The sequence below is a fragment of the Mercenaria mercenaria genome, chromosome 1 (assembly GCF_021730395.1).
Source record: "Mercenaria mercenaria strain notata chromosome 1, MADL_Memer_1, whole genome shotgun sequence".
Lineage (NCBI taxonomy): Eukaryota > Metazoa > Mollusca > Bivalvia > Venerida > Veneridae > Mercenaria > Mercenaria mercenaria.
In genome coordinates, this window is record NC_069361.1 from 85,832,035 (window position 1) to 85,844,850 (window position 12,816).

The 12,816-nt window shown below is 35.9% G+C and overlaps 1 protein-coding gene across 1 annotated transcript; it reads right to left on the minus strand.

Moving 5' to 3' along the window:
• Positions 1–1,345: 1,345 nt before the first annotated feature.
• On the minus strand, positions 1,346–6,842 carry LOC123539887 (putative nuclease HARBI1). The gene is made up of 7 exons (XM_053553108.1): positions 6,470–6,842; positions 5,023–5,162; positions 4,521–4,623; positions 3,815–3,900; positions 3,438–3,510; positions 2,945–3,126; positions 1,346–1,646 (listed from the first exon to the last, which is right to left on the minus strand). The coding sequence occupies exons 1-7, from the start codon at positions 6,677–6,679 to the stop codon at positions 1,424–1,426; spliced, it is 1,017 nt and encodes a 338-aa protein (XP_053409083.1). The 5' UTR covers positions 6,680–6,842; the 3' UTR covers positions 1,346–1,423.
• Between the last annotated feature and the right edge of the window lie 5,974 nt (positions 6,843–12,816).

Below are 12,816 nucleotides of genomic sequence, written 5' to 3' on the forward strand. Positions count from 1 at the left end.
TAAAGAAACAGCATAAGACAGATCCAGACTTCCGTTTATCTGAAAGAATAAACGTCATGCAATAAACAAACAAGAGGGCCAAGTGGTCCTGTGCTCACCTGAGTAAATGCAGCTTAAACAATAAGAAGACAAGCCTTTCTAGTATAAGCCTATGTAGCACTTAGTGACTCCTGCGTTGGGGCTTATTTGACCTTTGGACCATGATTTGAATATCGTTCGTAATTGTCAAGGAGACAATGATGCACACACTCAGGTTATCTATAAAACACGAGCTTTGAGCTTAGTGTATTTCGGTATCAGTGCATCTGTATCCATGTGTGGTATCCAAAACTATATCATTACCTAATCACATGATCCTATACCCCGATTTATTCGCATATCAAGGGTTAAGTGGCACAATGTGCCAAAAGATATTTATCAAAAGAAGGTACAAGTATATACCTTTTAACTAAGTTTATCAATACGTGATTCACCTTATCATACTCAAGCATACAATGAAACTTACGTTATAGGTTGAAAACGATAGAGCCTTAATTCTTACTACCTACGATAAATCGGCAATCACTCTGCATATACCATACCTTTAGGATGCCTTGCATATATATCAAAACATCTTGTTTTCGCGGTTTCGCTTTCGTGGTTAAGAGGGCGAAAATATATATTAAACAGGGAAAGCCAAAAATGTAGTCCCCCAACACGCAGCCCACAGCAACACAAACACACACGTACACATGACAGGGGAGTATAAGTAAGAAATAACAAACACGGAAATATACGTAGTAAACAAAAACAAAACAAGTTGCAAATGCCACCACTTCCAAACTGTAAGTAACTGTGAGACATGGTGGCGAGTAAGAGTGACATTTGGGGGCCGTTTTATCAAAGTGTCGCAGATAACGACAAAAATTGGTCGCAGACGTTATTCTGCGACTTTGTCTTACGACCGTTTTACTAAAGGTGTCGTAGGATCGATGTCGCTACAATGTCGCAGTCTTTGTCGTAGACAATAAATCACGCGAGTCACAGTCTGTGTATACATTTCCGGTGACGTCAAATTGTTGTCTATCACAAAATGTCAGACGATAAGGTCACTAAAAAATCGAAGTGGAGCGAAGGGGAGGTTATTTTGTTGGTGGAGGAGGTTACCGAGAATGAGAAATTGGGGAGAAAGTTTAGCCCGGACAAAAAATGTCATAAAAAAGCAACAATAAATTCCTTGGTCTACAAATCAGTGCAGCAGCTGCAACAAAAAGGAAAGAATAATTTACACAAGGTCCTTTTGAAATAGCTACTTCCTGCTTGTACATTCCCGAGTCTTCGATACAAATTCTGGCGCGACCTCCACTGGTCTACATTATTATTTCGGTAAATGCCAAAACTGATGTTGAAAAAACACATTTACAGCAAATCCAAATAAATGATTTCATTGAAATAATTGGACCAGCCGTGACCTTTTCTCCGAGCCAGACCTTGATGGTGGCAGCTGGCATACAGAAATGTCATCACTGGTGTCACTTTCTGCCAAATCTTCATTCAGTGGTATCTGTCTATCAATACAGAAGTTGTGAAGCCTCACACAAGCTTCTGCGACTTTGCAGCACTTGCTTGGTTTCAACATCAGACATCCCCCGGACTTGTGTAAACACCTGAAAAAGTTAACAATGATTTATTCATGGAATAGGGAGGCAGAAAATTTTGGAGAAAGTCATTCAAATGTTATACAGTACTAAGCTATAGTTTTACTGATTTTTTTCAATCTCTGTGGCACAACAAGTTCTCACCTAGAGATAGCTAACTTACAATGTAAAGTTATCACTCTCAACACTAACTCACAGTAGTGTTAATCAATGGGCTATAGATATATTTGTTTTACTTCTGTGTATTAATGAAACCAACATAGTTGTCAAGTTTGAATATAATCGATTCACAGGTTAGAGATCGAGTCCTGGAAACATGATAATATCAGAGATCACTATTACTATATTACAGACTTATGCTTACTGGAACAGAATAGTAGGAAAGCACTTGTATGTCAAACAAAACTAGAGCTATCACTAAAGGAGATGAGAATGTACCCCCCCCCCCCCCCCCCCCCCTGCATAATTATGTGGACTGTATGTATACAATATAGTAACAAAAAGCAAGTGCCATAACTATGCAGAATATTTATCTAAAAGAACAAAACATGCCCCATGCACAACTAGAGTTGGTAATGATCACTTGTGTGAAATTTCATTAAATTGTGTGCAAGGGTTCGAAAGATTAGGCGCGCATAAGATTGCATATGCAGACTGTATGTACATAGTCTGTTAACAAAAACAAAGTGCCATAACACTGCAATTTTTGTTCTTGAAAGAACCTAACATGCCCCATGCACAAGTACTGTTGTTACTTATCACTTGTGTGAAGTTTCATTAAATTATGTTAATGGGGATGAGGAGAGATGGTGCGCACAAGACAGTGTCTATGTATATAGTATAGTAACAAAAACCAAAGTCCCATAACTCTGCATTTTTTTCTGGAAGAACCTAACATGCCCCATGCACAACTACTGTTGTTACTGATCACTTGTGTGAAGTTTCATTAAATTGTGTTAATGGGGATGAGGAGAGACGGTGTGCACAAGACTGTATACACCCCCTTACAACTTTGTTGTTGGGAGCGGGGGTACAATTACTCATATGTACAAATAACATAAGCTTTTTATTTTCTGAAAATTAATATACAATTATTTTAGGAAGTCATATCTTACTACAGTAATATTACATTAAAGGTCAAATCTTAGCAGAAAAGGGTTCAAGGTTTCTTTCTTTAACATTTATCATGATGTTATTGCACTATGCTGACAAGGTTAAGAATATAAACAAGAAGCTGCTGAAATTACTTATGTTTCAACTATTTATATGCTATGAACTTACTAGGTATTTACATGTATATATATTACCTGAATCTGGATTTAAGAACCCCAAAAGCCTTTTCTACAACAGAACGGCCAGAACTGTGATGATTGTTAAAGTTTACTTCAGCGACTGATGAAGGATTTAAGATTGGTGTCATAAGATAACTCCTGAGTGGATAACCACTGTCTCCAAGGAGATATCCTAAATCAGCAGACTCCAAAACATCCTGGAAAAAGTACACACATGAAATTAATAATCCTTCTTCTTATAAGCGTGCCAGAGAAAGTTCTACATCTGACTTAATGCCTCTGTTATATAACAAAAATGAAATACTAAATATATTGATGTGTTATGTATATTTTAAAAATGAAAGTATAATTGACACACCAGGCAAAAAGCAGACTGTTACACAAATGGACCAACTTATCTGTTTGTGGAAATGTCTGCCTGGGTACAACAATCTTGTGCAGAATTGAAATACTGCTTATTATAACCATACAAAAAGGTATGATTTGCAATGAATGCCTTTGAAAATACCTTCAATCCACAATTGTTGAAGATGAAAGAATCATGTTGAGATCCAGGCCACCTTGCAACAATATCCAGAAATCTGAAAATGATACATGTAACTGGGTTGGTAATCAAGCACATTTAACTTAATATACCATGAAATGGTAGTAATATGTCTAACAAATAAATATAGACTAGTCAACCAATCAACTAGAGCATTTAATAAAGAGAAATTGTTTAAACTTAAAAGACAGTATTAATAAATTAAAGCATCTTTAACTTAACAATACATTGTAAAAAGTGGGAAAAGTGTAACTAACAATCAACACAGGGTAGTTTTAAACATTTGATTACTGGAAATGAAATTAAATGAAATGTAAATGAAACAAATATAATACACATACCTCATATTACTGTCAACAACAGCTTGCATATTTATGGCATGAAACCCCTTCCTACAAACATATGCTGCCTCATTTTCTGCTGGGGCCTGTGTTGGCAAGAAAAAGAAATGCCTTTAATATACATAATGTGGTACAATATTAAATATTATAATTCAATCCTCTTGATGATGGAGACAAATATTTCCAGTTTTGATAACATTGCATATGAATATCAGCCTGTAAATCCATGCAGTTACATTTCAAAAGTATGTTAATACTTTTGAATATTTTCACGATTTTTATTAATAAATAATCATTAATTTACAGAATATTATTCCTATTTTGTGGGACTCACAAAGGACAAGACAAGTCCTTACTTTTTTGTGAAAATTCTTCCAGAGAGTCTGTCAAATGTACTGATACTAGTAACTGATATACCAGTCCACTATGCAATCAGATCAAGATCTTAACTGATTGCTAAAAATATGATTCAAAACTCACTGCCCTGAAATTGATCAGTTCATTGTAAAAATTCAGCAGGGTCAGGTGGAGTTGGTTCTAAAATGCTAGCGCAAGTATAAATTCACACACACACACGCACACAAACACGCGCATAATTAGGACATTTTTTCAATAAAATATACGAAAACCAATTCATACTGTCAATCAAATAAAATTAAAAATTAAGTGCTGAAAAAATTGTTCAATAAAATTGACTGAATGATACCTGTATAGGAATAAGCGTTCCGTCAATTGCTCCTATGACATTTGGCAACCCGCATTTGTTGTAGAAACTGTACTTTGTACAATTCAGGCTTTCCAAGGGAAATCTACAAAACAAAAAAAAACGTACAATTACCTATACAAGTTTATCAGCTTCAAAATGTTGTCATGTTAATTTCTACAAACAATTGTTTGTTATTGTTATACAAAAGCCTAGCTCTTTACCAAAACTAGTATAACCTTGAACTGTGCTTGCTGAAATATCTCATTATGTTGACATAATTTCATGTAAAATTCAGTTGAAATCAGTCACAAGGTTTAGAAAAGGTTGTGTTGTAACACAAATTTAGACAGCCACTGATAAACTGCTCAGCATCTAAATGTCCAAGTAAGTGGGCAGACACAAGCAAAACACATCTGTACAGTCTGATCATGATCTGCAACATGAAACTCCCTATGAATTGTAAATGCTGCTGCCTAAATTGAAAGATGAGAAGGTTTAATACCTTATGGTGTCTAATTTGTCATTAATAGCTGTGACAACTGACTCGACTGCATGGCAGACACTACTCCTGCTTACACCATGAAGGTCTGCTACCTCCGAGTAGAAGCTACCTTTAGCCAGGTATCTCAGTGTAACAAGAACCTGAAATATAAATTATTTTGCAATCATGTATATGACACTGGCAAGAGTAAATAACGGCATTACAACATAATTTACAGAGCTGCATATGTATATACTGCCTCTAGAGCATAGTGGTAAAGTGTATGCCTTGAATGTTGGAGGTCTGGGGTTCGATCCCCGGCTATGTCATACCAAAGGCGTGAAAAAAGGTACTGGTAGCTACCTTGCTCGGCACTTGGCAATGAAAGGGTTACTACAGGAGGTAAAATAAGCACAGATAAGTACCTGTTACTGGATACCAGGTTTGTTGCACAAGAGCTTTGTAGCTTGTGTTGCATTCTACTGTATGGGATGATAAAAAAGCCTGCAGCAGTGTGTATATAATGTATATAATCTGTCTATGATATCGGTTGTCCGATTAGCTCAGTTGGTTGAGCATCTGACTTGCAAGCAGAAGGTCGCAGGTTCGAGTCCTGTATCGGGCTGCACATTTTTCCGCTCCTATTACATGTCTATGATATCCGATTAGCTCAGTTGGTTGACACACACCACAAGATGCATGCGCGCAGTCTTGTCAGATCACAGGAGCCTGAAATTCTATCTATAATGCTCCAAAATGGCTAAATATAAAAATGACCCCTCCTATATAGATAGAATTTCAGGCTCCTGTGGTCAGATGCAATGCTGTTCGCTAACTGTCTCAAGTTGAACACTAACAGCATGGATCCTGACCAGACTGTGCTGATCCATTACAGTCACAAAAGCACTTAGCTGGTTTTCTCATGGCACGGCTCATATTTTAGTGCTCTCAGTAGTCAATTAAAAAGGCTCAGTTAGAGCTTACAGTATGTTATACTTATACTGTATTAATTTATTAATTGTCTTGACGACATAAATCAGACTTATATTTTATCTTATCTTATGGTAAATGCCAGCCTGTGTGAAATCGGTCTGCCTTGCAGGTTGATAGACAATTCCTCTGCCTGTCTGCTAAATTATTTCCATAAAAGTGACTGTCTTCTCAGTAGTTCTATGTGGTTACAGCGAAAGTAACAAAAATCCTGTGCTTTTTAAGGAGTTAACATTTTATTCATTAGCTCAGGTACATTGATATAGATGTAGGGTCCATTATAGATCCTAAACAAACATTGAAAACATTACTCTGTGCTTTCAATGTTTGTTATATTTTTCAAGGTCAAGGCCATGATTTATACAGTAGGGTTACAGGTAGATGGTTACAGGCGCAAAGAAAATGTAAGAAGCGCAAAGGATAATAATTTGGTAAAGTGAGCGGAACCGCAGTAATCAAAATTAAAAGGAGGGCTCACCTGAATTTCTGCACTTATTGAACACGATCTCCGTGTAGGTTTCATCAAGTCGTCAGCGAGTAGCCCTATCAAAGCTTCGATCGACACTCTGTCTAACCGGTATCTAGACATCACCTCAAAATCTCTTAACTGATCCAATCCTATCCTTTCACGGAACAGTCTATCATTTCTCCTTCCTTGGCAATTGTACAAATGCAACAATGCGGCCATATTGAATACAATAGACTGACGTCGCTAAGACGTCTACGACGGCACGTATGTTGTCGTAAGTCTGCGACATTTTCTACGACGTCGTAGACCACGACAAACGTTGATAAAACGGTACCGAACTGTCTGCGACACCTCTAAGACAAAAACATGCCTGCGACATGTCGTAGAACGTTGATAAAACGGCCCCCAGGTGCCCAGTTGACTGGTTTACACTCTTTTTATTGCAAGGCGGTGCTTTCTGAGTTGTTTAGTCTTTATTTAATATAGTTTGTCATTGTATATTTTTGTGTATCATTTTTATGATGTAAGCATATAGAAATATACCATCATGAATATGCAATCTTTCTACTAATTGCACTGCAAATTTGACGTGATTATGACCATGCATTTAGGAGTTACGCCTCCTCGAAAACAGTCACTTAGACGGACACGGCGCACGGCGCACGGCAATCATATTTCAACGACGTTAACGACGTCGTGTTTTCATGGTGATGCTTTCATTAAGTTTGCAATAATTCATTTTTGTAAATTTATTTTATAAATTTTCATGAGCAATATTTAAGTCATATGAATTTGTTTGGTTAGAATACTAAAAACACTTATGATACGCATCTCGGACAGGGTACTCAACGTGAGAACTTGGTATTTATCTAGGGCGTCATACATTGGCGTTAACATCTATTCGCAGTTTGTCCGTTTTCTCCCTTCATCTTCGCTGTCTTTAAGCAATTCTGGACCATTTGAGAATTGTTTGTACCACTTGAAGATAAAGACACAGATGACTGAACATTGTTGTGGCATCTGCTTCATTAGTTTATGAATTTCAATTGCTGTTCGCCAAAATTTCTCCATAACTAAGCAATTGTCTTAGTATCCGTGCGAGTCGATGACGACATTACATGCATTATAAACAGTAACACTCACTTTGTTTAAACACTCCGCCTCCCACATCGGAATGACGCCATACTATAGGTGCATGTCGCCCTGAGGTGTTGCTGCACTTTGGTGTATTTTTGGGCAAACAAGTGTATTATTAGTGCGAACATTAGCGATCGAATTCAAATCACGACAGATCAAAAAGCGACTGCGCCGGTTATGCGTAGCTATGGTAATAAAAACGTTCGACGACCTTCGCCTATCAGCAGAAATGTTATAAAAAATGTATGACCGAATTACAGAAAGATTCCGAATTACAACGATATATGTCACATTATTATTTACACAATATGCAACATTTGACAGCAAAAGTCTACGTTATTTTTGAACAGCCCTCGTAGATGCATAGTGAAAAGTGGAAACTCCACAAGTCGCTCAACACGACAACCTTCTTTTTTTCCTTTTGGAATGAAACTTTAAATCATTTTAGGCGGTATCCTTCGTCCTTTAAAAGTATTTTATACTCCCTAGTCAGCATTAAAACGTGTTTTGTTGTATTTTTTGTTTGTCATGTAAGTCAAATAACAAAGGCTGTTATTTGACAGTTGTTTCTAGTTTAGTTTCTAGTTTCGAATTAAACATGAAGTTGGTCATTATTCGACAATTTATTCTGTAATTAAAATAACCACTCGTCGTTAAATCTTCACATATTTTGAGTAATTGACAGTTTTCTGAACACAGGGAGATGTAATTGAGCTTTTATATAAAAGCCATGGCAACAGTTTTAGCGTGATACTTGTATAAACACTGCAAAGCAATTACGACACAATTAAATAAGCAAAAGGATTGAACCCTAATTCGTACAAATTTAGCAATTTGCACTCAAAAACAAAATGGCAATGTTATAATTGACAGTTGTGTCTAATTTATTTGAAATGAAACAAGAAGAGAGTCATTATTCGACTATTTATTCTTAAATAATGAACTTTCTAAATCTTACACAAATTTTGAATAATTGACAGTTTCTGCCCACGGAATATGTATTTGTTTTTTTTTTTCTTTTTTGTATATAAGCCATGGCAACAGTTTTAGTTTAATCATATTTTACTGCTGATGTTTACTTGTTTATTACGGTGAAATTAATTAAGCCTTTAAAGAGGTTTGTACAAAACTTCTCACTAATTAAGCGGTTTGCCCTCCCCGTCCTCTCCGAGAAAGAGGTAAAATATGTCGTATCATCCAAAAGTGGTGCCTTTATTACGAATTATTTGTAAAATGCCAATCCATAAAGCCGCGCCTTTGTGATATAACTCATTCGTACCTGAACACCAATGGTTGCGTTCAAAACAATTAGATGTTTTGGATATGTTATACTGATGAATTACCAATAAAGACATCGCTGCCGTTCTCATATCATTGATCGGAAAGCATTTCTTCTAGTATAATGGAGCTCGGAGACCTCAATATTCGCAGTACACATAAATAATTATGAATAATCAAAACACTAGATTTGTTACTTCAGCTCGGTGATTCGAAAATTATAGCTATTTTCATTAACATATTAGTTGGCGTTGTCGTACCGAATTAAAAGCTGGTATCTCAGTAAATTCTTGTGGGAATCGATTTGAAACTGACACAGCTTTTCACAATGGTGATACAGTTTACAGGTTTCATAACTGTTTTACTCTTTAACTATGCTCCTTTCTGTTGGAATTTGCAATTTTTAATTATGTTTTTGTAAGTGTTACTAAGTATTGTCCCTCTCATGTCGTAGTAATTGCTTATTGGAAGGATCGAAATGTTACAAATTTGATCCATGTGATGATATGACATGAAATTAACACGTTCCATAACTTTAACTTGCACTTCTACAGGTTTGCTCAATTTTGAAAGCTAGTGTTGGTTAGATTTTGTAATAAAATTGTATCTCAGTATCCACTTGTTCGAATAACTGAAATTTACTGTGATGATCTGACATGTAGTTGTAGCAGACAGGTTCCAAATTATTATTTTGCATTTTAACAAAGTTATGCCCCTTTTTTTGGACTTGGCAATTTATAGTCAATCTTTTTTAATGTAAGGTGGTATCCACTAATAGAAACTGATTTGACTTAACACACTTGTGCACTGTGATGATCTTACATGCAATGCGGAGTTTCATTACTCTATGTTTCATTTTTACAAGGTATTTCCCTTTTTGTATTACCGCTAGTGGGGATGAATTGAAAACTTACACATCTAGTTATTCTTGTACAAACCAGATTTTTCTTTGAGGTAGCTCTCCGTCACAAAAGAATTTTTATATTGAAACTCGAATATTTTCATATGTGTGTTTCGATTGTGAATTATACTAGTTGTACTTTCGGAAACATTTAGGTAACAATGCATGTCATTTTCATGGTTAGTTTGACATTTGTTATCAGATGATATGCCAATACAACAAATGCAAGTCATTTAAATGTTTTCATAAGCTCGAAATGTCTGAAAACAGGGACCACTCTCTTTCTGGTAATTCTACCTACACAATTAAGTTTGCTTGTAAGTTATGGAGGATAATTTTCGTTTGTTTTTGTCATACATTTCCTGCTTTATAATGATGGTCAATTTTAGACACTTTATACTTTGTGACTTTTTAGAGTAGTGTTGAGGTCGTAGATTAAATAAAACTATCATCACGTTACTAGATTTTATTGAACTCTTGAAATATTATTATCAACAGTAAATTTGTCCTTAAATTGCAAGAAGTATTTCTCTTACTACATTGTGTTAGTATCAGCTTGAGTAAAGAATCCACGATTGCAATAAAACTTATTACAAAACTAGCTTTCATTGAGACGGTTTGGGATAGCACTGGGGTTAATGTGGATGTTATCGTTCCTAAAACAGAAATACGGGTTCTGCTCAAAGTGAAAGTTTGGGATTGATGGTTGCTTATGAACCCAGTAGAGCCAAAGTTAAGGTCACCATTACTGAAAAGGGGAACACAGTTTAAAGCTTATGAATTGGTTCAAGAATGACGTATGGCAATGAAACATCTACTTGATTCATCTCAACTTCTGAACAATGTTATTGGATGAAGTAAAATATGTATACCAGAACACGACCCTTCTGCATACAGAACATTATTGCATGATGCAAAACATGAAAACTTGGTTTAAGTAGCCTATGATGCACTCATTACAAACTCTTTTACACGATTGTGGATTGCCGTTGTATTTTTTCTATATATAAGGTAACATTAGCCGAATTTCAGGGCGTGTGTCAGATATTTCTTTAAAATATAAAAAAGGTGGAAAACCAGAGGTCGCCCAACACGACGAAAACGAATATGTTGCAGGCTTGGTTTGATTAAACCTGTTCATGGACGGTGGTGGAAATGCAAGCTGCATTGTGTTAAAAACCTGTCATATATATATTTGTCTCGGATGTTTTATTATATGGAATGTGTCTATAATTAAAACTCATAAAAGATTTTTAAAAATCCTGAACATAAATGAAAACGCTTCCTGGGCGATGAATGCGGCGTAGAGAAAAAATACACACCGTGTATGGCTTAGCCATCGAGCGGACAGTTGTAATACAAGTCAGACACTGCTATTAGTTTTTCCATAGGCTTACATTGTAAAAAATGACTCTGTAGGACCCCCTCAAAACTTTTGTTGACACATGAGGTGCCATTTACCCTGTGAAATAGTCTTCCAGACATGAAAAATAACATTTTTACATGGGCATACCCGATCCAATTTTTTTTCTATTTCCATTCAAAGTCAACCACCCTCAACTGTGCAGCTATAAATTACTTCAAAATGCACAGAAAACATTACATTTCCAGATTTTAAGGATATTTTCATGATACAAAGCAACACATTTTTAACCAAGCAGATGAAGTCTCACTGCTACGGGTTTCTCTACACATTTGTCAACCAATCCGAAGCCGGCAAATAATAACAACATTTGACCTAAAGAGAATACAAAATTTTAGTATACATGCATTTCAGCTATTATAATTTTAAAGTAAACGCTTACCAAAGTAACAAATGTGTTATTTTTACTCTCATCCCAAATCCATACCTCTTGTCCCCTTTTAGCTATAGTGTGTCACAGTGTCTTAAATCAGCTATATTGAAAATATGGAGTAAAACTGCATTTTTAGCTCGACTATTCATAGAATAGTAAAGCTATTGGACTCACCCATGCGTCGGCGTCCGCGTCCCGATTTGGTTAAGTTTTTGTATGCAAGCTGGTATCTCATCAACCACTTGTGGGAATGGATTGACACTTCACACACTTATTCACTGTGATAAACTGACTTACACTGCACAGGTTCCATAACTTTATTTTGCTTTTTTACAAAATTATGCCCCTTTTTCGACTTAGAATTTTTTGGTTAAGGTTTTGTATGTAAGCTGGTATCTCAGTACTCACTAATTGGAATGGATTGACACTTCACACACTTGTTCACTGTCATGAGTTGACATGCACAAAGCAGGTCCCATAACTTTATTTTGCTTTTTTACAAAATTATGCCCCTTTTTCAACATAGAAATGTTTGGTTAAGTTTTTGTATGTAAGCTGGTATCTCAGTATCCACTAATGGGGAAGGATTGAAACTTCACACACTTGTTCACTGTCATGATATGACATGCAGTGCAAAGGGTCAATAATTCAACTTCACATTTTACAAAATTATGCCCCTTTTTCAACTTAGGAGTTTTGGGTTAAATTCTTATATGTAAGCCGTATCTCAGTACCCACTAATGGGAATGGATTGAAACTTCATACACTTGTCCACTGTCATGAGCTGATAAGCACTATGCAGGTTCCATAACTCTATTTTGCTTTTTTACTATATTATGCCCCTTTTTCGAAAAGGCTGTTGAATAGTCGAGCGTTGCTGTCCTCCGACAGCTCTTTTCTTATTTAAATGATCACCATGGAGTCAATGTTGAGGTAATATACATGAAACTCCTCCTGTATTGAATGAATATAGTCCCCTTCAACCAAATACTACTTATATACACTTTCAAGCATAAATGCTACTGCAAAGAGCTGTTTTCATACCCCACCCATCACAAAAACAGTGTTTTTCTGCATTATCAACACATTTCTCATCCTAGGGGATTACTGAAAATGACTTAAGCATTCAAAATACAATAAATAAACACCAGCTGATATTAACATAAAGATTACTCACTATTGACACTGTCATTAGAGCATTTTGCACCTTACATGTCTTTCAAACAGACCTCTGCTGCATATTT